The sequence below is a fragment of the Mobula hypostoma genome, chromosome 3 (genome assembly GCF_963921235.1).
Source record: "Mobula hypostoma chromosome 3, sMobHyp1.1, whole genome shotgun sequence".
NCBI classification, from domain to species: domain Eukaryota; kingdom Metazoa; phylum Chordata; class Chondrichthyes; order Myliobatiformes; family Myliobatidae; genus Mobula; species Mobula hypostoma.
Window position 1 is genome coordinate 49,039,362 of NC_086099.1, and position 26,046 is coordinate 49,065,407.

The 26,046-nt window shown below is 37.8% G+C and overlaps 1 protein-coding gene across 4 annotated transcripts in view; it reads left to right on the forward strand.

Annotated features, from left to right (window-relative positions):
• The window catches only part of rgs7bpa (regulator of G protein signaling 7 binding protein a), a 70,459-nt gene that overhangs the window by 26,442 nt on the left and 17,971 nt on the right, over window positions 1-26,046 (forward strand). For all 4 annotated transcript variants that reach the window (XM_063043002.1, XM_063043001.1, XM_063043004.1 and 1 more), the window contains exon 3: window positions 23,325-23,455. In XM_063043002.1, coding sequence (XP_062899072.1) covers window positions 23,325-23,455 — 131 coding nt within the window. The remainder of the gene's footprint in view (window positions 1-23,324; window positions 23,456-26,046) is intronic.

Here is a 26,046-nt window from a genome sequence, read left to right on the forward strand (position 1 = left end):
TATGGTCCCTTATTATTATTTTATTATTATTATTATTATTTATTTTTTCTTTTTGTATTTGCACAATTTGTTGTCTTTTGCACACTGGTTCTACACTCTGTTGGTGTGGTCTTTCATTGATTCTATTATGGTTATTGGATTTATTGTGTATGCCTGCAAGAAAATGAATCTCAGTGTTATATATGGTGACATATATGTACTTTGATAATAAATTTACTTTGAAGTTTGGAAGGATGTGCTGGCATTGGAGAGGGTCCAGAGGAAATTCACAAGAATGATCCTGGGAATGAAAGGGTTAGCATATAAGGAGCATTTGATATCATTGAGATTGTACTCGCTGGGGTTTAGAAGAATAAGGAGGGATCTTAATGGAACCCATTGAATATTGAAAGGCCTATATTGAAGTGGATATGGAGAGGATGTTTCTGATAATGGGGCAGTCTACGACCAGAAGGCACAAACTTAGAATAGAATGAAGTCCATTTGGAACTGAGAAGAGGAAGAATTTATTTAGGCAGAGGGAGGTGAACCTGTGGAATTATTGTCACAGATGGCTGTGGAGGCCAAGTCATTGGGTATTTTTAAAGTGGATGCTGATAGATTCTTGATTAGTAAGGGCATTAAAGGTTACAAGGAAAAGGCAGGAGAGCAGTCTCGAGAGAGATAATAAATCAACCATGTTGGAATGGTGGAGCAGACTCAATGAGCCAAATAGCCGAATTCTGCTCTTTTGTCTTGTGGTTTATGGAAATGGTCAAGTGGAAGATGTAGAAGTATCTCTATGTAATTAAGCTCCTTTCTAAGAAAATATACTAGGTTTAATTCATGCTACTAAAATCCCAGCTAAGCAATATTCATGGCCTGTAATTTGTTTGTACTTGTGGGTTTCTTTCAGGTGCTTTTGTTTCCTTCTACATTACAAAGGGTTAGCATGTTAATTGGTCACATGGTGTATTACGTAGCTGGGCTCATTGGACTGCATGGGCATGTTACCATGCTGTATCTCTAAATATAAATTAACAAACTCATAATCAGCAAATTAGAGTTCAGAATATACTCTTCTTGATTTATTAAAGATATGGCAATTCTTGCAACAATCCCATATGTTGGAGCAGTGTATGATGGGACCCATATTCCCTGGACAGGAGATATAGCTTTGTGTCGACTTGTGATATAGACTGTTTTCTAGGAACCCAATCCCCTCGTGCCCCCCCACCACACTCTCCAGATAATGCAGGGGTTGTCTGTACTAGCCCTGCAAGTAATGCATATACTCTATTGATGAACAGGAGAATTTCTATAATTTCATTTTATATTTTTTATGTTTTTTAAATATATATTTATAAAATCTTAGGGAATGTTAGAGCCAGCTCAAAAGGTTAGATGGTGTACTCCTACTCCTGTTTCTTATGTTCTTCTGCAATTATAAGGTTTAGTAGTAATTCTTTGTGATGGTGTTGGGTTTGCTGACCACAAAGTTATAAACACAAATGAAGACCTTAATCCCTATTGAATATACATAGCCATGAGTACGCTCACTGAAGAGAGATTATACTGTAACTACCCAATCTTCAAAGACTAGTTTACTTCCCTGTTTATTTTTCATGGTGAGTTTAGCTGCCAATACTCACTATTCGAGCTGTGTCCCCTCTCCCTACCGAGATGCTTCCAGCTAACAAAGTTGTTTAAATTCAGTTCATTTATATTCAGTGATACACATTTAAATCCAAACAACTCTCTTAAAGCATACTTCAAATTCACAGAGGATTTCCATCTTAAAACATTTCCAAATTACAAACCACTTTTAAAATATAAACCGTTTCTCACAAAGGATTTCTAAAACATGGATACAATTTCTATAAGCTGAAAATACATGCCGGTCATTTGTTGCGGAAATGAAAACTATAGTCTCCAGTTCACCCTGTGTTTGTTCCACATTTCTTAATGTTCCTTACCCCATTCCTAATAAGCATGACCTTCTCTCTACTTATACCCCTTTCCTTTATTACTTTGGTGACTTCACGCACATATGATATTTTCTCTGAGCCCTTTTTTTACACAAACAGTCTAAAAGCTTCTTTGAGACACAGCTCCACAATTAGAATCAAAATCAGAATCGGGTATATTATCACCGGCATGTGATGTGAAATTTGTTAACTTAGCAGCAGCAGTTCATTGCAGTACATAATATAGAAGAAACAATAACTAAATGAAATAATAATATTAAAAAAATAAATCAATTAAAGTATACATATATTGAATAGGTTAAAAATTGCGCAAAAAAACAGAAAAGTGAGGTAGTGTCCAAGGGTTCAATGTTCATTTAGGAATTGGATGGCAGAAGGGAAAAAGCTGTTCCTGAATTAGTACTATTAAAAAGCTAACGTCCTTCAACTAAGCAACTTTGAGTCAGCCTGTTTGCTTTGAAAAAAGCTAAATTAAACAACCCATTGTCTTTTACCTCATCTTGAGATGCAATAAACCAACTGCAGTGAGGTACATTCTACCTCTCACAAAGCGTCAGAAAGCTGCTTTCGAGACAGTGCTTTTTTTTAACTTAAAACTGATTACTGCTTGTCATTTACATTTTATGAACTGAATTCTGAGTTCCCTTTACAACCAAAAGTTAAACCATGCATAGTTGGAAGTTTACTTACAACTGTTAGTGATCTTACAAGTGACAGCTACTGTGTTTAGAAAGATAAATATGCAAAACATGAGACCATCAGCCTAGGAATGTGAATATCCACGACATCTTTAGTGATGAAAGACTTCTGAGAAACTTCATTGTTAGCTTCTGTTTTGCGACTGTTTCTTTTTGTAACTTAATAATATTTCAAGTTGGTATTTTCTCATGTTCAATTGAAGTTTAACTGAATCTGAAGTGTTAGTTGCTGCCATTGTACAAAAATTTATTTTGATTTTGGCGTTATCTCAAAAGGTTTGAACAGAATGGTGCCTCTGTTACACAGAGCCTTGGTAAGGTTCCATGTGTTGGACACTGAACTATAGAATGACATATATTGACCTATAAATATTGGAGGTTGCAGGAAACTCATTAAAATGCCAAAGCGCATTAAATGGTCACCTATGGGACCAGCATATTCCTGGCTTATATGCATGAGCTTGGACAGTTCTGCAATTATTAACTCAAAATCTTTGCAGTGATAAAGAATCTATCAAGCCGGATACAGAGAAATTATTTTCTTTTTCTTGTTGGGGGAGGGAGGATATTGTAAAAAGAGACCTGCTTAATTTGCAGACCTAAAATATCAGAGATTTGCAATTGGAAACATTTTTCACAAAAGGGTTGGTGGAAGTTTCTTTCTTTGTTTCTTTTATAGTCTTTTTATTAATTTTCAAGTTCACAAACATAATAACAGTACTAATACAAAACGATTGTGATTACATTATTGGTAATTGACATATGCAAGTAAAAACTACAGGTAATACAAGTGTAATAGACCTCCCAAACTCTTGATATAGTTAACCATAATAAAAAGAAAAATGAAAGAAATATCACGAGAGAAAAAACCCCAAAGTAAAAAAAACTAAGAAAAAAAATCTAAGCTAAGCTAAACCAAAAACAGGTCTAAACAAAACAAGGCTGGGCAAATATATTACATCGAATACAATCATTAATGTCGTTAACTCCGCTCCTCTATCCATATATTCTAGGTTAATAAAAAGGATTCGGAAAAGGTCAAGCTACATCATATGAAAGTGTTGAATAAATGGCCTCCAAGTCTCTTCGAATTTAACCGAAGGATCAAAAGTGACACTTCTGATTTTTTCTAAATTTAAACGTGATATAGTTTGGGAAAACCATTGAAATGTAGTAGGGGGATTGATCTCTTTCCAATTCAATAAAATGGATCTTCTAGCCATTAATGTAACAAATGCAATCATCTGACGAGCTGAAGAGGATAAAGAACTATGTTCCATCATTGGTAAACTAAAAATTGCAGTAATAGGATGAGGTTGTAAATCAATACACAAAACTGTCGAAATAATATCAAAAATATCTTTCCAAACTTTTTCCAAAAGAGGGCAAGACCAGAACATATGAGTCAAAGAAGTTACCCCTGAATTACATCTGTCACAAATAGGATTTATATGGGAGTAAAAACAAGCTAGTTTATCTTTAGACATGTGGGCCCTATGTACCACCTTAAATTGTATCAATGTATGTTTAGCACAAATAGAGCAAAAGCTAACTAATTGAAAAATTTTCTCCCATTTCTCTATGGGTAAGTGAAGTTGAAGTACCCTTTCCCATTCATTCTTAATTTTATCAGATATACCTGGCTGTATTTTCATAATTATATCATAATTAGTTGTTATTAAACCCTTCTGATAAGGATTTAAGCCTAAAATTTTTTCCGTGATATCAGTTGAATATGAAGTCGGAAAGGTAGGAAACGTAATATTTTAAAAGTTTCTTATTTGTAAATATCTAAAAAAAATTAGATCTGGGCAAATTATATTTATTGGACAACTGTTCAAAAGACATGAAACAGTTATCCAAGAATAAATCACGAAAACATATTATACCTTTCATTTTCCATATCAAAAAGGCTTGATCCATAATAGAGGGTTGGAAAAAAAATTAGATATAATAGGGCTTAATAAAATAAATTTGTTCAAACCAAAAATTTACGAAATTGAAACCATATTCGTAATGTATATTTAATTATTGGATTAACCATTTGTTTATTCAATTTAGAGAGAACAAAGGGAAGTGAAGTTCCTAAAATAGAAATCAATGAGAACCTTTGTACAGAATTACATTCAAGGTTTACCCATTGTGGACTTGGAATTATATACCAATCTTGTGTCCAAAATATTAAATATCAAATATTAATTGCCCAGTAATAAAATCTTAAATTTGGCAAAGCCAAACCACTGTCTTTTGTGAACTTCTGTAAGTATTTTTTACTTAATCGGGGATTTTTATTCTGCCATATATAAGAGGAAATTTTAGAATCAACAGTATCAAAAAAGGATTTAGGAATAAAAATTGGTACCGCTTGAAATAGATATAAAAATTTAGGTAGAATAATTATTTTAATAGCATTGATATGGCTGATCAGTGATAAAGACAATGGGGACCATTTAGTAAACAATTGTTTAACCTGATTAATTAATGGTAAGAAATTGAGCTTAAATAAGTCCTTATGCTTCTTAGTAATTTTAACACCCAGATAAGTAAAATAAGTAAAATAGTCAGTAATCAATCTGAATGGTGAACGTCTATAAATGGGAACCTGCATATTTAATGGGAAGAGTTCACTCTTACTAAGATTCAATTTGTAGCCAGAAAAGTTACTAAACTGAGCAAGCAGGGATATTACTGCCAGAATGGATTTCTCAGGGTTAAAGATATATGGTAATAAATCATCTGCATATAGTGATAACCTGTGTATCTCATTCCTGCGGGTAATGCCGAGTATATTAGGTGAGTCATGAATAGCAATAGCTAAAGTTTCCAAGGCAATATCGAATAATAATGGACTAAGAGGGCAACCCTGCCTAGTCCCACGAAATAACTGAAAAAAGGGAGATCTTTGATTATTGGTAAATACCGAAGCCAAAGGGGTAAGGTATATCAATTTAATCCATGATATAAATATCGGACTAAAATTGAATTTCTCAAGCATATTAAATAAATATGTCCATTCGACTCTGTTAAAAGCCTTCTCAGCGTCCAGTGAAATGATGCATTCTGGAGTTCTTGTGGGGGGGAAGGAGGATATTGTAAAAAGAGACCTGCTTAATTTGCAGACCTAAAGTATCGGAGATTTGCAGTTAGAAACATTTTTCACAAAAGGGTTGGTGGAAGTTTGAAACACTTTTCCTCCTAAAAGGCTGTTGATGGCCAACTGAAATACTTGTGTCTGAAATGGATTTTTACTAGGTAAGGGTATTTATTCATTTATTTATTTGTTTGTTTGTTTATTTACCTATTTGTAACTTATCTATTTATCTATCTATTTATTTATTTAGAGTTAGAGTGCAGAACAGGCCCTTCTGGGCCACTGAGCCATACCACCTAGCAACCCACCGGTTTACCCTAATGACTGGACAATTAATATGACCAATTAACCTACTAACTAGTATGTCTTTGGCCTGTGGGAGGAAGCTGAAAGGATATGAAGCAAAGTTGGTCAAATGGATTTGAGGTACAAATCAGCTGTGACTTAGTTGACTGACTTGATGGCCACCATAATAGCCTTGAAGAGTGACATGGTTTGCATCTGTTTTCCAATTGAAATAATTTATAATTGTTAAAATTATCATAAGGCATCGGGAAGTGTGTACAATGGCTTTATCTTCCTGTACTTATTAATATGCAACAACATTACAAATAGTACATTTGGAAAAGTATAATGTCAAAATGTGATATATCTGAAATGTGACAAGCCCATTCCAAATACAGCACTTATTTTACATATTGTTAGCCATTTCACTGAATAGTATTCTAACAATTAATTTTATTTGGTAAATACAGTTCAGAAAATGCATATTGAATATTCAACTCAATCCTAATTGCTCATGAACGATGTTCCAGAGATGCACACAAAAATCAACTTTTGCAAATAATAATTTGCAAGTCTGAAATCAACCTACCATGCTCTTTGTGATTTTTATAAATAACTTGAATGGAACTTGGAGGGGTGGGTTAGTAAGTTTGCAGATGGCACAAAGTTTGGTGGAGTTATAGTGTGGAGGATTGTTGTAGGTTGCATTGGGACAGGATGCAGAGCTGGACTGAGAAGTGGCAGATGGAGTTCAACCTTGAAAAGTGTGAAGTGATTCATTTTGGAAGGTTGAAAATGAAGGCAGAATACAGGGTTAATGGCAGAATTTTTGACAGTGTGGAAGAACAGAAGGATTTTGGGGTCCATGTGTATAGATCCCTCAAGGTTGCTGCGCAATATGATAGAGTTGTTAAGAAAACTTATGACATGTTAGCCTTCATTAGTCAGGGGATTGAGGTCAGAAACAGCCGGGTAATGTTGCAGCTCTATAAAACCCAGGTTAAGCCACTCTTGGAATATTGTGTTTAGTTCTGGTCGCTTCATCGCAGGAAGAATGTGGCATCTTTGGAGAGGGTGCAGAGGAGATTTACCAGGATACTATCCAAACTAGAGAGCATGTCTTAAGAAGATAAGTTGAGTGAGCTAGGTATTTTCTCTTTGGAAGGCAGGAGGATGAGAGATGACTTTACAGAAGTATACAAGATGATAAGAGGCATCAATCGAGTGGATAGCCAGAGACTTTTTCCCAGGGTGGAAGTGACTAATACAAGGTGTCATAATTTTAAGGTTATTGGAGGAAAGTTTAAGGGGAATGACAGAGGTAAGTTCTTTACTCTGAAAGTTGTGGATGTGTGGACTACCCTGCCAGGGTGGTGCTGAGGCAGATGCATTAAGGGCATTTAGGAAGCTCTTAGATAGGGACAAGGATGATAGAAAAATGGAGGCTTATGTAAGAGGAAGGGTTAGATTGATCTTAGAGTAGGTTAAACGCGCCTGTGCTGTCCTGTAATGTTCTGTATTTAATGGCATAAACATAGACTACCGAATTACTTAACCTGAGTAAGTAAATACCTCAATACGTATTAAACAATATCATAATTTTTCTTAAACTTAAAATATAGTGTGTCATGTGTTCAGAAGGTGGTAGCAAAGATACATGCAGGTGCGGAAACAGCTGGGCATGAATCTGGAATGTGGTTATCCCAGTCCATGAACCTGCTTTATTTGTAGTTAGTGAAACTCTGGTTACAGTTATTGGAAAAAAAGATGACACAAAACCCTTTGCCTTCTACCCCTCATGTACTCACTGAAATCAAAACCACCACTAAAATAAGAAAGGCAAAGTAGCAACATATAGCAAAAAATTTTGTTGAGAAAACAAAAGCAATTTTCAGGCACTAGTGTAACTTTTTTATGTTGTGTGCTTTTCAACAACTGTTCACACTCCTCTTCCATTCATTTCTCATTCCTTCACTAGGGAAACAAAACAAAATGTACATGCACTCTGCCGGTGCAGATTGATTACTTGTACAGACTAGAAGGGCCGAGATGGCCTGTTTCTGTGCTGTAATTGTTATATGGTTATATGTCTGTAATAGTCTTAACAAAGGAATTTTGTATCACTCCCAACTCCCTATCGTACTTTTAATAATTAAACTTTGTTCAAATTGGAAGGAAGAGGGAAGGCAGATTGTGTTTGGTTGAAGTTGGCAGATGAATGGAAGCATAGGATGATTTGGGAAAGTGCATTCTTTATGGACAACACACACAAAATGTTGGAGGAAGTCAACAGGCCAGGCAGCATCCATGGAAAAATGTTGACTGTACATTTTTCCATAGATGCTGCCTGGCCTACTGAGTTCCTCCAGCATTTTGAGTGTGTTGCTCAGATTTCCAGCACCTGCAGATTTTTCTTGTTTGTTCTTTATGGACAACATAAATCTCTAAATGTATTATCATAGCAACACTGATTTCTCATTTCACTTCAAAGCTGTGCTTTTCAGATAGGTCATATTCAAACAGCAAAATAATGAATATCTTTGCTACCTTGAAATGTCAGATATTTTCTGAAGAAACCTCATGATTTTTATACAGTAAATTTCATCCTCCTCATTGTAAACATGTTCAGTTCTCACAGAGTCTTCCAGATCTTATTGGTGAATTCCTCTTTCTTTGTCTCCAGCTATTTGCTCACTTCTTTCTCTAGATCATCAAATCCCTTCACTCCTACTCTGTACCAACTCCACAACATATTTGATCCCACCATTCAGTGAAATAACCCTGGTGAACCAATTTACAACTTCCCTCCATGGTATTCTCCAGCCTTCTTAACACCTGAGGTGCTTACGTTTTCTTGTAATCTTTTGTCTTAGAGGTACCATCAATTTTTATCATTTAAAGAATTTCACAATTTCAAATATACTGTTACTACTTAAGTGTCACCTTTAAGGACATTGTGAAAATAAATATTCATCATGATGAATGTGCTTTGATGAGTTAACAGAAATCAGATTGTGATATGCTTGCAGGGGTTTCTAATACAGCATCACACCATCGTGTAATTTTGGGATTATGCTGTCTGAGTGAGATGATGACACAGTGGTGAGATACAGTATGAGCAACTTGTGGGTGTTTTAGTGTGATACTGCATATGATGGGAAGTGAGAGGGAGGAGCTATTGTTTGATGCTGTATGAATTAATAGTAAGTGAAACAAACATTTACTTGATCTTGAAACCCTTTTTTTAAATCGGTTATAATACAGTACAATTTCTTCAAGTTAAAGCCTAATTCTCTACTGTGAATTTCTATAGCTGTACTTCACAGCTATAATTTGTGGAATAAATCTACAGCACTGGATAGACAATCATTTTCCAGAAACTACTACTCCCTTCTCAGAATTATTGGTATGACTTTCTTTAATAAAGGTGTGTACTACTCTGCCAGAATATTTCGGCCTTCCTGTGATGCTGGTATAAATGAACACCTATCATGGGGGATATGGTAACACTCACAGTATATCCGAAACTCCAATATAATGAAGCAAGTTCTGTCATGTTTGCACTGTACCCAAAATAGCAGAGCCCAGCACTCACCCTCTGGGAACACTACTGCTTATCATTCTGCGTCTGGAAAAAACATCCATTTACCACCACTTGCTGTCTTCTATTCTTAGGCCAGTTTCTTATCTATGTTTCCATTGACCTTCTTTCTCCCTTGGACTTCAATTTTACTAACCAGTCTTTTATGTGGGTTTATATCAGAAGTCTCCTGAAAATTCAAACATATGCACATATATCTACAATATAACTTTCATCAACCCTCTCGGCTACTTTCTTGAAAAAAACAATATCTTCAAACAAAATTTGCCTTGAAGAAAATTATTCTGCTCCTTCCGTATTAATTCCAGAATTCTCAATTGTAGAATGATTGAGCTCTGTTAAGAGCATGGGATTGTTACTGTTAACATACATGTTGTTGTTTTGAAAGGTTGGTAGCTATTTTTGCTGTACACTGATATTAAGTACACTATGTCCTAGCTGCCCATTATGCAGTTGATGTTTAGGCAGCAATGAAGGTCCTCCAAATCTGGCGGTGTTCAGGGCTTTCTTAATCATAGCTTCTTCTCAGTTTTCACCTCTGTCAGCCTTGCGTGTCCCGGGTGGAGACTCAGGAATACCATTGCACTTAGATGTGGAAGGATTCCTCGTTGCTATTTCTGGAACAGTTTTGTTTTACCAGTTGTGATTGTTAGCCCTGATGTGAACACCCGAACCTGTTGGAATGGTGGACTACTCTTAATCTAGCCTCTACTCTTTGACCTGTTTGGCATGGGTGACCCTGCCAAGAACCAAAGGATAAAGCCATGTCTCCAGCCAACTTTGCTCTCCAGGTCATTGAGGCACGCAAGCCTCCAAATCACGGCAAGGTTGTGGTCCTCTTGGAAGAAGCACACTATGTACTCCTTACTAAATCAGGGTTGGTTAATGGTAAAACAAGGGTATGCTGACCATGAGTGTAATGGAATGCTGTTGATGGATCCCCTCATAGCATGATGGGGGATTTATTTCATGCTAAGATGTGCTTTTAGCTTCCCTAGGAGATATGAAAGAATGATGATCGCTTCAACAGTCAACAAGTGGATTGTTGTAGACACGTTGAAATAAGTTTAAATTTCATGGTTCTTTTACTACCTTTTTAAGCCTATTTGACAGCTGTATCCTTTAGGAGTCAGCCAGCTCAGTTAGTGATAGTGCCACTGAGCCAATTCATTTTATGTCCTTGCCACATTCTGTGCATCTTAGAAGCGATGTCCAATTTGCTGATGACACTAAACCAAGTGGAAAAGCAAATTGTACAGAGGATGTGGAGAGTCTGCAGAGGGATATAGATAGGTTAAGTGAGTGGGCCAAGGTCTAGCAGATGGAATACAACGTTGGTAAATGCGAGGTCATCCACTTTGGAAGGAACAATCGAAGAGCAGATTATTATTTAAATGGTGAAAGATTGCAGCATGCTGTTGTGCAAAGGGACTTGGGAGTGCTTGTGCATGAATCACAAAAAGTTGGCTTGCAGGTACGACAGAATATTAAGAAAGCAAACGGAATGTTGGCCTTCATTGCTAGAGGGATTGAATTCAAGAGCAGATACGGGGTACTGTTGAGGCCGCACCTGGAGTACTGTGTGCAGTTCTGGTCTCCATACTTGAGGAAGGATATACTGGCTTTGGAGGCAGTGAAGAGGAGGTTCATGAGGTTGATTCCAGAGATGCAGGGGTTAACCTGTGAGGAGAGATTGAATCACCTGGGACTATACTCTCTGAAATTTGGAAGAATGATAGGGAATCTTATAGAAACATACAAAATTTTGAAAGGGATAGATAAGACAGAAGTAGGAAAGTTGTTTCCATTGGTAGGTGAGACTAGAACTAGGGGACATTGCCTCAAGATTCAGGGGAGAAGATTTAGGATGGAGATGAGGAGAAACTGTTTTTCCCAGAGAACAGTGTATCTGGAATTTTCTGCCCAGGGAAGCAGTTGAGACTTCTTCACTAAATATATTTAAGATACAGTTAGATAGATTTTTACATAGTAGGGGAATTAAGGGTTATGGGGAAAAGGCAGGTAGATGGAGCTGAGTTTACGGACAGATCAGCCATGATCTTATTGAATGGCGGGGCAGGCTCGATGGGCTGGATGGCCTACTCCTGCTCCTATTTCTTATGTTCTTATGTTCTTAAGTACTAATTCACCAGAACCTGTTGTGATTTGCACCCAGTGTCAATTTCATGGGATCCAAAGTCAGTATGGATGGCTTTCATGGGCAATTTCTCCTGATTGTATATATGTTGTGTTTTCAGATCTGTCAGTTTATCTTCCTCATGGGACAGAACATGCTTCCAAGTGATGATTATTATTTAATTATGACTATTAGATAAACTAATTCAACATACTGTTTAGGTCAATTACTAACTAAGCTATTGAGGAAGTTTTAACATGGAACAATACATCCATCAGTGTCTGTGTTAAGTACTTGCTCCACACATCTCCTTTAAGCATAACCCCTATAACCTTAAATGCATGGCATGTAGTATTAGGCATTTCAATCCCTGGAAAAAGATACTAGTTGTCTACTCTATCAATGTATTTCATAACCTTACATTTCTATCAGGTCTCTGCTGCTCCAAAGAAAGCAACCCACATATGTTCAACCTCTCCTTATAGTACATGCTCTCTAATCCAGTCAGCATCCTGTTAATCCTCTTCTGTACCTTCTCCAAAGCCTCAGCATCCTTCCTATGGATTAACCTCCGGTCCTCTTTTGGAACCTTATTCAAACTCCTGGTGAAGCACAGTGGATAGTAATATGTAACACAAACATAGAGTTGTAAGGTGAAAGGTTGAATGTATTCCTAATATTAGAATTTGACATTTATGGGTATGTATTTGTCAGTGGAAATAACTAGACTCAGAACATATGCACATTTACTCCTCAATCATACCTATTTACTTGTGCACGAAGAAAATAGCATGGCCCCTGTTACCACACGGCTCTGAAATCAAAGCAGAAAAATACAATTTTACACAGGATCAACTAGCAGTTACAGATATTGACCATTTGGTAAGCTGTGTATGTTTGAATTCTTTATTTGCAAGATCAATTACCATTCACAATAGAGCTGTTAATAGTCAATAGAAACTATAAGCTAACAACTGATGATAATTTAAAGTTGGTAAAGTAATTGCTCCTTAGTAGTTTTAATGTTTCAAGTCCTTTTGTTATACTTCTATAACCTGCTCTGCAAAGGAAAGGTAAGTTCTTCAAAAACCTTCAAAGGCTGCATGCATTCTATTTGCAATTTATCCTTGCCTGGACATTACCGAAACTTCCACATTATGCATACTGCTGAGTGATACATAGAAACTGTGAAAGGTTCTCTTGGGGAAAGATTCTGTTATGTGCAATCTACAGTGGAATGCTGAAGGGATTATTTATAAAGAGATCTGTTATGGATGGAGTAGATAGTTGATGCTCCCCAAGCTCTTCACCACTTGCAATTCACACACAAAAAATTTCCCAGTTATCTTTTGGGCTAATTTCTTTATCACTGCCATAAGTCAAAGTCAAGGTAGATTTATCATCAAAGTATCATTTATTATAATTTATTATCATGGATAACAAGCTGTGTGAGCTGAGAGCCAGAATCTCCTACCAGTGGGAAACAAATGCAAACACGAGGAAATCTGCAGATGCTGGAAATTCAAGCAACACACATAAAATGCTGGTGAACGCAGCAGGCCAGGTAGCATCTCTAGGAAGAGGTGCAGTCGACGTTTCGGGCCGAGACCCTTCGTCAGGACTCGGCCCGAAACGTCGACTGTACCTCTTCGGAAACAATGTTTTGTGCTTCGTCGAGACCTGGCTGATGGTTGAGATACCAGATCATGCCACTGAGCCCTTTTGGTTCTCCCTGTTCTGGGCAGACAGGTGTAAAAACTTCTCTGGCAAGAGTGAAGGAGGTGAAGTATACTTCAGGGTCAATAACGCTTGGTGCGACCCGGGGTTCATGCATGCCCTCAAATCACTTTATTCCCCGGATCTGGAGTACCTGGTGCTGCTGTGTAAACCTTTCTGGCTGCCTAGGGAGTTCACGGCTGTTATTATCACAGCTGTGTATATTCCACCACAGGCTGAGACTGACTTCACTTTTGAGGAACTGTACGAGACCATCAGCACCCTGGAGACTGCACACCCAGATTCTGCCCTCATCCTCGATCGTAACTTTAATAGAGCGTTGCTAACTAAAGTCTCTACGAAGTTTTGTCAACACATCCAGGTGAGCACACGGGGAGATGGCATACTCGACCACTGCTACTCTCCCTTCCGCAATGCTTACAAAGCGTTCCTTCCTCCTCCCCCCCCCCCCATTTGGAAAATCAGATCACTCCTCCATTATGCAGTTGCCAAAGTACAGGCAGAAGCTGATACAAGAGGCGGCCATAGTTAAAACTGTCCACTGTTGGTCCGACCAATCAGCCTCCGTGCTACAAGACTGCTTTGATGACATCGACTGGAATGTCTTCTATGATGTGGAAGTCTCTGAGTTTACAGAAGGGGTCACGAGTTTCATCCAGAAGTGCATTGGGATGTTGTCCCCTAGAAATTGGTCAGGGTCTAGACAAACCAGAAACCCTGGATCAACAGCACTTACCGTGTGACACAGAGTTTATGTTGCCGGTAACCAGCAGGAACTCAAGAAATGCAGCTACGATCTGCACAAAGTCATTCTCTCCACGTAGCATCACACGCAGCTTATGGCAAGATCTGCACACCATCGCAGACTTCAAAACTAAATGCAGTGGAGTTTCTGACATTGCTGCCTCTCTCCCAGATGAGCTAAATCTTTTTTATGCTCGATTCGATGTTGCCAACACTGACCCCTAAGGAGACCTACAACTGGTGCAGCCGACAACTTGGTCATCTCTGAGGCTGAAGTACGCAGGTGTTTCCAACAAGTGGATAGTTGCAAGGCTGCAGGATTGGACAGCATCCCAGGGCAAGTTCTCAGAGTGTGCGCGGCACATCGGGTAGGTGTGACATTTTTAGCCTCTTCATCCCCCAGTGTAGAGTCCCTTCCTGTTTCAAAACATCCACCGTTGTCCCTGTACCTAAAAGACCAAGGTAACATGTCTGAATGACTGGCATCCTGTTGCACTCACCTCAATAATAAGCAAATAAGTGCATTTTCCAACATTGTATTTCATCTGCCACTTTCTTGCCCATTCTCCTAATCTGTCTAAGTCCTTCTGCAGCCTACTGTTTCCTCAACATTACCTGCCCCTCCACCAATCTTCGTATCGTCTGCAAACTTGGCAACAAAGCCATCTTTTCCATCATCTAAATCATTGACATACAGCATAAAAAGTGGTCCCAACACCGACCCCTGCAGAACACCACAAGTGACTGGCAGCCAACCAGAAAAGGGTCTTTTTATTCCCACTTGCTGCCACCTACCAACGAGTCAATGCTCTGTATTGTAGCTCTGAGGTAGTAGATCTAGTGGATCCAACTTTGAATATACAGTCCAAATAGGATTTTGGGTCAGCTTCTTATTGAAGTTTGAGCAAGTCAAGATCAAAACCTAACAATATAAATATTAATGTTACATTATTATATCCCTTTAAAATTCTAAAATTAACATTCTAAAAGTCATCTCTGGTCAGTAGCTATATAGAACATTTAGTGCCACTGAATAGGTTTCAATATTTGTCTGATCCCTGAACTTTTGCTACATGTAATGATCTTTCACTTATTAAATTTGTTCAGTATTTCACCAACACAATGTAAGATTTGAGGACCTTTTCCAATGCTTGAGGGCACTCTGGGTTGTTAATGAATAAAGCAAATATTAACTCACATATTGTAAATGACATGAAGCACAAACCAACTTAAAGCCTTGAATATATTTGCATGAATCAAGTAGGTTACATTCCCCAAAATAAGGATCTATTGGAGAAGGTAGCGAATTGTCTACCAGATGGGAAGGTATGTATTTCTGATGGAGGTTCAGCAAAGACAAGCATTATTAACCCTGATAGGAACCTCACATATTTTATCCTCCAAATGGCAGTCACGGTCATTAGCATGTTATGGGACCCCATAATCCTCTTATCTGTCATTCCAGAAGTCTTTCTGAAGGGCCGTATGGTGGCACAGCTGTTAAGGCTGCTGCCTTACATCTTCAGACATCATGTTGAATGTTAACTTTCAGTGCTGTCTGTTCAGAGCTTGTACATTTTCTTTGTAACCATGTGGATTTCTTCCTAACGTTTTTGTTTCCTCCTACTATCCAAAATCAAGTTGGGTACTATAAATTACTCTTTATTATAGATTAATGACAAAAAGGAATCAATAAGATATTGATTGGCATATATACAAGAGGATAAATTGCAAAAGTACAATGATATTAGGTGTAGTAATGAGACTGATGGGATTGCTTCCGTGAATACTTGCATTGACCTGATAGACCAAATGGCCTCTGTTATCTCTCTGTCATTGTAAGTGTAAGATACAAGAAGATAAATCACTTATGAAGTTCCTCGTGTGCCAATCCAAGCATTTGAAACTAATTATATTCATATCCAGGGAAAATTAGAGGTAAATGTGTTTTAACAACATACGGAGTAATTTGATTCGCATACATTTACTAGTAGTATCATATCCTTCAGAATAATTTTCAGGTTGATATCAACATTTTATAATTATTTTTCAGAAAGCTTAAGCGGGAGGTCAATAAAGGAGATTTGACATTTACTGTAGAGAAAACAGATTGTTCTTGAGTAAGCTGTTCAGATCCATACAGGATAAATACTGAGGAAATTGTATTCTCATTTTCCTCCACTCAACATCATGAGGTACTTTACAGCAATAGTTGCAACAAAAAAGATAAGAAACTTTTATCAGAGTCAATTGGACGTCTAATCATAAAACTAGTGGAAGTCAATGAACTTCTATTTGAGCTTATTGGTACAGAGAACATTAATTAATATATTACTGTGGGTAAGGACTCCCAACTGAGAAGATACTGGCCTGGAACAAGGTGAGTGACTGATAAACAACCATCATTACGCCAGCCTGATATTTAGTGAATGATAGCCCATCTGGCTTTCCAAATTTTATCTATCGTGCTTCAGCTTGTTGTAATAAATGGAACTGTTTCCCTGATATAACAGACTCAGATGCTTGCTATAATACTGTGCAGTGTGCAAATGTAATAACAGCCTAAAGCAAGAGGCCGATGACTTCTGTGCAGAGCTAAGCATTAATCCCCATCTCCCTGGAACTGATATTCTTCATCACAGTTTGCAATCCTCTTACTTGTACAGGTGACCAAGACTCTCCTGTATGGCATAAACTCCTGCCCATTTTAATTATGTGATAAAACCCTAGCACTTATGCCACATTGCTGAGGGTTTACAGGCTCAAGGTTAGGACAGCAAAAACATAGTGACTTATTTCTGCTCCGTATAGACTTGGTTTAGGTTGTTAAGCAATTCTTATAGAATTTTATTCATGGACTAAAATCAATGTGGAGTAAGTAAGCTTCCATATATACATATTTTGCAAATCTTTGTAGGATTATTGTGCAGCAAATCTGAATGTGTGTTTGCAAAATAACCTTGTTTGCTTATATGACTTGGATGTGGCTTTATTTGTCAGGCTACAGTTTTTTAGTTGATGGAATGCCTGTGGGAAATAGATAGATAAAGACAATCCGTAAATGGTCAACTGGAGTGCTTTTAGAATATCTAAGTAGTTTGGGATCACCAGTGCAGAATTCCACGTTCAATTGTATATTTCACAAAGAAGTGCAGATAACTTTCATACCTCAAATAATTCTTGACCTCCTTTCTTTTGCCATTGATCAATAGGAGCAGCAGTTGGATCCTGAAAGATACAGGTGCTGCTAGCAAAGGTTGCTCATGATCCTATGATGCATACTCAACCAACTTAGAACATACAATAAGACAAATAGGATTTGGGGCTGATTAAACTGTGTTTTGTATATAGTATTTGCACTGCACAACTTATGTGAGGGGAAACCCAACAGAATTAGGATAATGCTGAATAATGTAACAAAAAAATGAAGTCTTTGTGAATAAGGAACAGTTACAACTTGTTCTGCTGAAGGGAGTATTATGATAATGAGCCACCAGAAGCCAAATATTAATTAATTTGGTCTTCCACCCAGCAATGTAATCCATCCAATAGCTAAAAATCTTTTCCAGAAAGTCTTTAATCTTTATACTTTAGTCCTTAACATATTTACTTTTGCTAACTTGGCTTTTAAAGCATTTTTGTTGTTAATTTTTAATGTAGAATATAAATATAAAATAGAATTACATAAATAAAGCTACCATTGGAAAATTCTGTACAATATTTTCCCAATATCTGTAAAAACATAAATAAAATAAAAAAAGAAAAGGAGGTCATTCAGCTACATGCTCTGGCATTCCATTCCATTGCTACTTTCATATTTAGTCTCTTCTCGATTGGCTTTCTTGATCTCCACAAACCCTGGTTCCCCTGTAGTCTAAAAGATCTACCTCTATGTCTATTCAGCCTTGAAAAATGCTTAATGATTCAAATTGGAAGACACATTGTCCAATAGATTGGGATCATGCAGCTTTTAAACTTGGGCACTGTTCACAAGTACCACATATGGCAAACTGCTAAAAAGATAATTGGCACTATAATGTTGATAATAGATATTTCAAAGATCAAACAGAAAGAGTAGGAATAAATGAATGCAGACAATGGAGATGGCAGCTGCTAGAATATGAAGCTAAGATCGGAACTCTGGAAGAACTCAACAGTTCAAGTAGCATCTGTGGAGGCAAAAGTTGTAAGCCAACGTTTTGCATTGAGTCCTTGTATCAGGTCTGAAGGGAAGAGGAAAGATTACCAGCATAGAGCTGTTTAGATAATTTAAACACTGGCCCAGATTGGAGTCAAGAGCCAATTTCACTTGTTCTCTGCAATGTTTTCTCCTCTCTGCAGGGTGCCAGAGCCTTTCGCTGTTCTGTCGTTTGGTCAATTTAAACACTGGCCCAGATAGATTGAAAAGACAGGGTGTCAGGATCCAGGATGAGAGCCGATTTTGCTCACTCTCCACAATGGTCTCTCCTCTCTCTGTATAGTGCTGAAGCTATGAAGGCTCCCCTGGCTGTTGTGCTCCATGCCCACTAATGTGATGAACTAATAAACGATGCTTTGGGCCTACTCTAGGCTGTTCTATGGTTCAGATCTGAGGACTCAATTTTGATTTGGATTGTTGTTTGCTTCAATTGATTGCATGATTTGTGGTTTCTTTTCTTTCTTTTGCGTATCGGCTGTTGGTCTTTTATTTTTATTTTTTTCTTTAATTGGGTGCTTTTGGATTTCTTCCATAATCCAAATCATCGATATACTTCATAAAAAGAAACGGCTCCAACACCGACCCCTGCGGAACACCACTAGTAACCGGCAACCAATCAGAATAGGATCCCTCTATTCCCACCCTTTGCTTTCTGCCTATCAGCCAATGCTCCACCCATTTCAATATCTTTCCTATAATTCCATGGGCTCTCATCTTATTAAGCAGCCTCATATGCGGCACCTTATCGAAGGCCTTTTGAAAATCCAAATACACAACGTCCACAGCCTCTCCCTTGTCAATCTTATTCGAGATTACCTCAAAAAATTCCAATAGGTTGGTGAGACAGGATCTTCCCTTCATGAAACCATGCTGGCTTCGGCCTATCTTGTCATGCATCTCGAGGTATTTCATAACCTCGTCCTTGAGGATTGACTCCAATTTCATAATCTCGTCCTTGAGGATTGACTCCAAATGATTTTCACAATGTTAAGAATGTGATTCATTCCATTTTTGGCTACTCTTCCCATAGATCTACATTGAACTATGGTTCCACCTTAACTTTCTTAGCTTCTACCTCGAACTTTACAGCCTACAGAATTTCTATGCTCCTCTCTTTCTGGCCTATTGATTATTATGAGTTTATTCAGAACACCATTGGTATCCACGTTTTTAGCTACCAAAGTCCTAAGCTCTTAAATGCCATTCATAGACCTTTTCACCTTTCTAAACTCAGTTACCATGCCCCTGAAAACACTTCCATGGTATCTCCTTGAGGCTTGTGTCAAATGTTATCCAGCAGCACACCTCTTAATCACATGTCATGTTTTTGCTAAATTAAGGACACTAGACGTGAATAGTTCACTATTGCTGATGTTTCTGAGTGCAAAGAAATCCTTTAGTTCAGACCATATTTAAGAGCAAGATAAATATTGAGAAGCAACCTATTAGCAGCTAGTACTTATTCAACCACAAACCTTGTTCATGAACATGGTGACTCTGTAGTCTAGTTTAGGAGATTATTTCAGCAAGCACCTTCGCTTCATCCATAGTAATAGCCAGGATCTCCAGGTGGCCAGCTATTTCAATTCCTCTTCCCATTCCCACACCAACGTGTGTGTTCACAGACTTCTGTACTGCCAAGTTGAGGCTAAACACAGATGAGAAGAACAACACCTAATTTTCTGCCTTGGTAGTCTCCAAACTGATAGTATGAACATCAATTTCTCTGACTTCCTGTAACCACTTGCCTCTATCCTTTATCCTACCAACCTCATCACCCCCTTCTCTTTCCCATTCCCCCACCCTCTTGATCTGCCCATCACCCACACATTCCTCCCTCCAGCTCCCCTCGTCCTTCCCTGTTTTCCATGGTCCACCATCTTCTCTTATCAGATCCCGTCTTCTTCAGCCCTTTGTCACTTCCACCTATTACCTTTTGCTCCTTACACCACTCCCACTCTCTGCCTCTCTCACCTGCCTAACATCCCCTCGCAGTTGGATCTATCTAAAGCCTGCCTGCTCTACTCCACCCCTTCCTCCACTTTTTTATACTGCCCTTTTTCTTTCAAGTCCTGATGGAGGATGTCAACTCAAAACATCAACTGCCCATTTTCCTTCCTAAATGCTGCCTGACCCAGTGAGTTCCTGTCGTGTTTTGTGTGTTGCTCCAGCATCTGCAATCTCCCTTGTCAATCTCTGGTCCAGTTTTATGTTCTCTATAAGGATTTATTTTCCCAATTCAGTGGACTAATTGAAGTCTTGATATGATTTCTGCAATAAAATTTGTAGCTCACAAAGTATAATATTAGTACATATTGTCCCACGTGATTGACTTATTTCTTGCACAGTTTAGAAATCTGTAGAAATTGGATCCATTTTCATACAATTTTCTTGTATAAATCATGCATAAAAATGGTTCCACCAAAGGGTAGACTGGATCAGCAATAATTTCTGGTTGAAATGGTTTCTACTGGAAAATTCACTTGGAAGCTTCCAAGTCAGTTCACCTTAGTTCACCTCTCTTGAATGCTTTCAGTCATGCACATAACTACATCACAAATTACATACTCCCACACCAACATAAATCTGAGCTTCAGAGTGCAACTTATATGCAAGCTATCACCTTCACTGGGCACACACAGATAAAGAAGGAGCACTTCATGCAGATGCCAGTAATGAGACATCAGTTAAAAGGTTTGCACTGTGGTAACAATGAGTACACACACCAACTGTAAGTCTCAGTTTTGAATTTTCAGGATTATAGAAACTGAATCAGTAATGCTCCCTTAACTATTTACAGCTTCTTTGTTGAAATCATATCTTTGCTGCCTGCTGAGATCATCATCCTACTCCTTGCAATGGCTTGGTCGCACTTGCAGCATGCACCAGCTGAAGCAGGCCTTTGGACAGAGAATGTGCAGACACACAGGAGCTGTTCCTTGGACCTGCATTTTTCCTTACCTCCCTGGCAACTTTTTAAACAGTTCTTTTGTGACTAACCATAGGTAAATAATTAACTGAAGTGCTTCCCAGTGTTCACTTTTGTAAAGATGAGGCATGGCAAGCTCTTCACTCAGCTCACAAAAGGAACCATGGATTTTAGCACACAGATTTGTCTGCAAGACCTCCATCGTCATGTGTCACTGTATGTTTGCCCATTTTCACAAGGATCTGATTATATGATGGCTTTATTCACAGCTCACTTAGTAAACCAAAAGAGGGAGAAATCCAGTTTCAAGGCAAGGATAACAGTGTGGATGTGATTATGGAGATTGTTTCTTCACAGCAGGATTCATTTTTATTCATTGTCACACAGGCATAATTTTTCAATTCAAAAGAAGCAATCTGTACTCCACCAGCTCTTCCAACTTGTTCATGCCCCCTTGCTAAACCTCCATTATCTTTTTCTCAAAATACTGAAGTTACCTATTCTCCAAGATTACATTTTATTAAACCTTTGATTGAGAACACTAAGATTCATTGTATGAGTAAATATTATGCAATGAGCATTATACAATTCTAGTTGCAGTTGGCTTACAGCTAAACTTCTAATTGCTGACTAATGGTATTCTCATTATCATCAGTGGATGTACATAAAACTACGGTAATTAGTAATCATTCTCTCTTGCAGTTTCTCAATTTCTCCTTTAAATCTATTTTAATATTTTATGCAAATCTCTATTAGTTACCCAATTTGTTAACTTTCAGTATATAACATAGACACTACTCTGACTAGCATCACTTTATGGACATACACTAATCCATGTTGTTGTAAAAAATACTTACTACCTATAACGATGATAGGTGAGGCACAGAGAGATCTGTATTTACTGACAAGTACCTTTATTGTTTAAACTAATAAGTATGTGAATTCATACATTAAATACCTGTCTGCACACTCGCTAGGTATCCCTGATTCTTCTGAATAGTCAAAGAATAGCAAAGGCATTACCCGGGCAAGGGAGTTTACGCTAGCCAGGCGTTCCTCGTTGTCCCGATTCACTCGCCACGTGCTTCACACAGGGTTGCTCACACTTGTATCTGCGATGGTTATTCTTCAAAGTTGCCACTACCAGCACACACAAAGCATCCACTTTTATATCCATTCCTTATCAATTCAAATATCGCATTCCAGTGTCATTGGCCACATGCCATGTGTCTGTCCTTTAACACCTTGTTATTGGCTCTGCTCCAAGCCAGCATCAATTTATATCCCTCTTCCCATCAAGTGACAGTAGATAATTTATGGCTCTTTGTTCTCAATCAGCAGTGAGCTCAAATCACTTCAGGCAGGAATCAACCCAACATTCACAAACTTGCATGTTATAGCAACCAGAGAACATCTCACAAATAACTTCTTATTTCGAAATGATCTCCAGTCCAGCAGACTACCTGAAGAATCATTGCGTCATCTTTAAAACATGGATCAAGCCCAGCTTGATAAGCTCACAAAATGGAGAATAGAGTGTCTTCACAAAATGGCAGCCTCCCTTCCCCAAGCATGTGGCAAGAGCAAAGGCAGTTAGTCCATCTGTTTCCATTGTCCTTGATTCATTTGAATTCACTGATTTGCAGACTATCATTCTTTCTGGCGAACAATGTGTATAAGCTAGTTCATATATTTACACTTGTTGGGAATTCTTTTTTATTTTTATTATTGTGTTCTTTATCTTTTCTCTTTTTGTTTGTGCTGCAGCAGATCTGAAGTAATAACTATTTTGTTCTCCTTTACACATGTGTACAGAAAATGATATTAAACATTCTTGAATATTGAACCAGATAAACTTAGGTAATGCAAGCACTCATTTATAAGTATCTCTATGTCACATAATTCATGATGTATGCTGCAAATATTTTGTGATGCAGGGCTGAAGATGGGGAAATCCATCCAGAAATCTGCAGGCTTTATATCCAACTCCAGTGTTGTCTAGAGATGTATACAACAGAGATGCTGAAATCAGTTTGTCTACTAGGATCCCTTCAACTTCATTGGAAAGGTATTGATACTTTGAGATCTTTTTTTCAGTCTATTTGTCATTTAGAATCTGTGAGACTGCAAGTGTGGAAATAGTTACTGTAAAAGCCTTGACCAGGTAAAATAAACCTAAAACTAATTCTTTAGTCTGCTTGGAAGATGTAGTTACATAATTTTTATACACATAGTATGTTTTCAGTTGCCTACAGTAGCTGCAAACAGCTTATGAAATTCTGTTTCATTGAAGCAGAATACAGTACGAATCCATTGTTTTCATGTGTGTTTAGTTAAGACAGCTGAGAATAAGTTTCCGGAACAAATAGCTCTGGAACTACTGGCAAGTTGCAAAAGATAGGACTGCAAATAAATTATTCATAATGCCAGGATAGGATAACTAATGCATTTGTACAAAATAAGGTATTGTTTTAGATTGAGGAATTTAACTTTATTTCTTTGAACTTGTCATAAAAATTATTAAAGTTTACATCAGATAGTTAATGGTTCATTTGTGACGAGATGGTTTAAAATCACAAAAGGAATCACTGCATTGGGATGAAGTTTGAATGTGTTGATCTTAGCTATATATTTGTCCTGTATGTTCTAGTATTATAGTTTTAATGAACATTTGTCCTATACTGACTTATTAACAAATATATGCCTTGTAATTATTTAATTTTTCTTCTTTTCTCCTCAAATTTATTATTTTTGAAGTTACAATCTGGCACAAGGCCTTAAATAGAATAATCTATCATGCTAAATTTGATTGTTCTATAGCTAACATCCTCTGGAGTACTACAATTTCCATTTAGCTCTTTATCTGGGTTAGTTATGAATACCATGTCACGAAGAATATGGCCTCTAGTGGCTCCCCTTAAGCATTGAGTTGTTAAGTAGTTTTGCATTAATTTTAACAATCTGGCTCTATATCTCTTGGCTTAATTGAAATTTCACATTAAAATAACTTCTCTGTTCCATGCATGTTTCTTCAAATGGCAAATTGTCCTCCCTATATGAGCTGGTAGGCCACATAATTGAATGTATAAAGCTCAGGAATCTTTACTTCTGGTACATCAATTTCTGAAGCCATTAAGAGTCTGTAACAATCCTGTAAACACAGCATCTATTGCATGAATCATTTCAGCCTGCAATTTTTGAAGAATCAATTATTGTAGTAATTGGACACACATCCTGTTTTAAAATGAAATATAGTTGTGAGTGAGGCCCCTGTTGGTCAGGGTCAATGATGAATGTTGTGTCCTGGATGGCTGGATACACAAACCTGGGCAGTATGATATGCAGAGAAAGTTGTTGCCCATGAAGCAAGCTCCCTTTTGTCATGCATCTGATGAACCCAAAAGAATGGCTGAGATTGGTTCCAGCAGTGTCGCAGGAGTTGCCAATCAACATTGAACTCAATGTAGGATTGCCTTAAGAACTCCAGCTCGGGATTTTCCCCTTAGGGATTACTCCTTAAGTCTTCCCCTTGCGTGGGTGTAGCCGCACGGCAACAGAGGTTTGAGATCAGAGTTTTAGTTCTCCTAGATAAGCTGCCAACCACTGCTGATGAGCCCCATCTGACTGAAGCAACTGGTTTTAAGGCGCCAGTATCCCACCTTTACCTCTTCTCCATTCAATACAAATGGTTCCACCAGGATTAATAGCTAAGCCACATGTGAAGGCCAGGAGCTGAACTTGGCTGTCAGAAGCTATTTGAGGTGCATGCCATAGGGAGAACTTAATAGGTAGTAGGTGCTTGTCCCTATTACCACCCGCGGTTCAAACAACCTTAAGGACCAGTAGTTGTAGCCTTTAATTAAAATGCGTGATAAAAAAATTGCATATCAACCATTTACAATGACAAATTTGCAAGGCATTATTATTTGCCATTTAGAGTCTACCCAACTAGACATATGTCCAAGAGGATAGGACAACAAACTATTTCTCCAAATTCTGCTCTTAACATGATCTCTGAAGGAACAATGGCATTTTAGTGGCAACATGAGCAAAAAAGCCACAATCTTGAGGCATATGCCACATTGAGAAGGCAATTTTCTATCTCTTGGACATTTTTGGAGAACTTAGGTGACTGCTATCTGATTCCATAGAATCAAAAATCTTGGTGCTTGGATAGTTTAGGAGAGGAGGTATGCCTGTCCTTTCTGACTGAAAGCACTATTATAAAGGTACATATATTCTTCACAAATTATTCAGCATCTCTGGAGAGAGGAGAAAATTTCCTGTTTTCCTAACCAATTGGGTTCCTCATGAGTAGCATTTAATGAGTACTAAAACCTAATTTGTTTCCAACTCAGGACAGCATATTACTGCTAATTGTAACCACTAAAATACAAGTGATACTACCAATTATGAGCAATGTTTAAAATATCTTCATGGACATGACTAGCACAACCTTCTAGGATACAAGAGCTGTCAGTTTTTTCTCTGACAATGATACTAGCCCTGTGGTAACTGGTGTACCTATCTCACTTCGCAATAGCTTTTCTCAATTCTTGTACATTTATCAACAACTACCATTTATTCTTCATGATATTATGCTGAATAAGAAAAACATTTTCTGAATTATTTTCATATTTGAAGTTGTGTCCTGCCAGC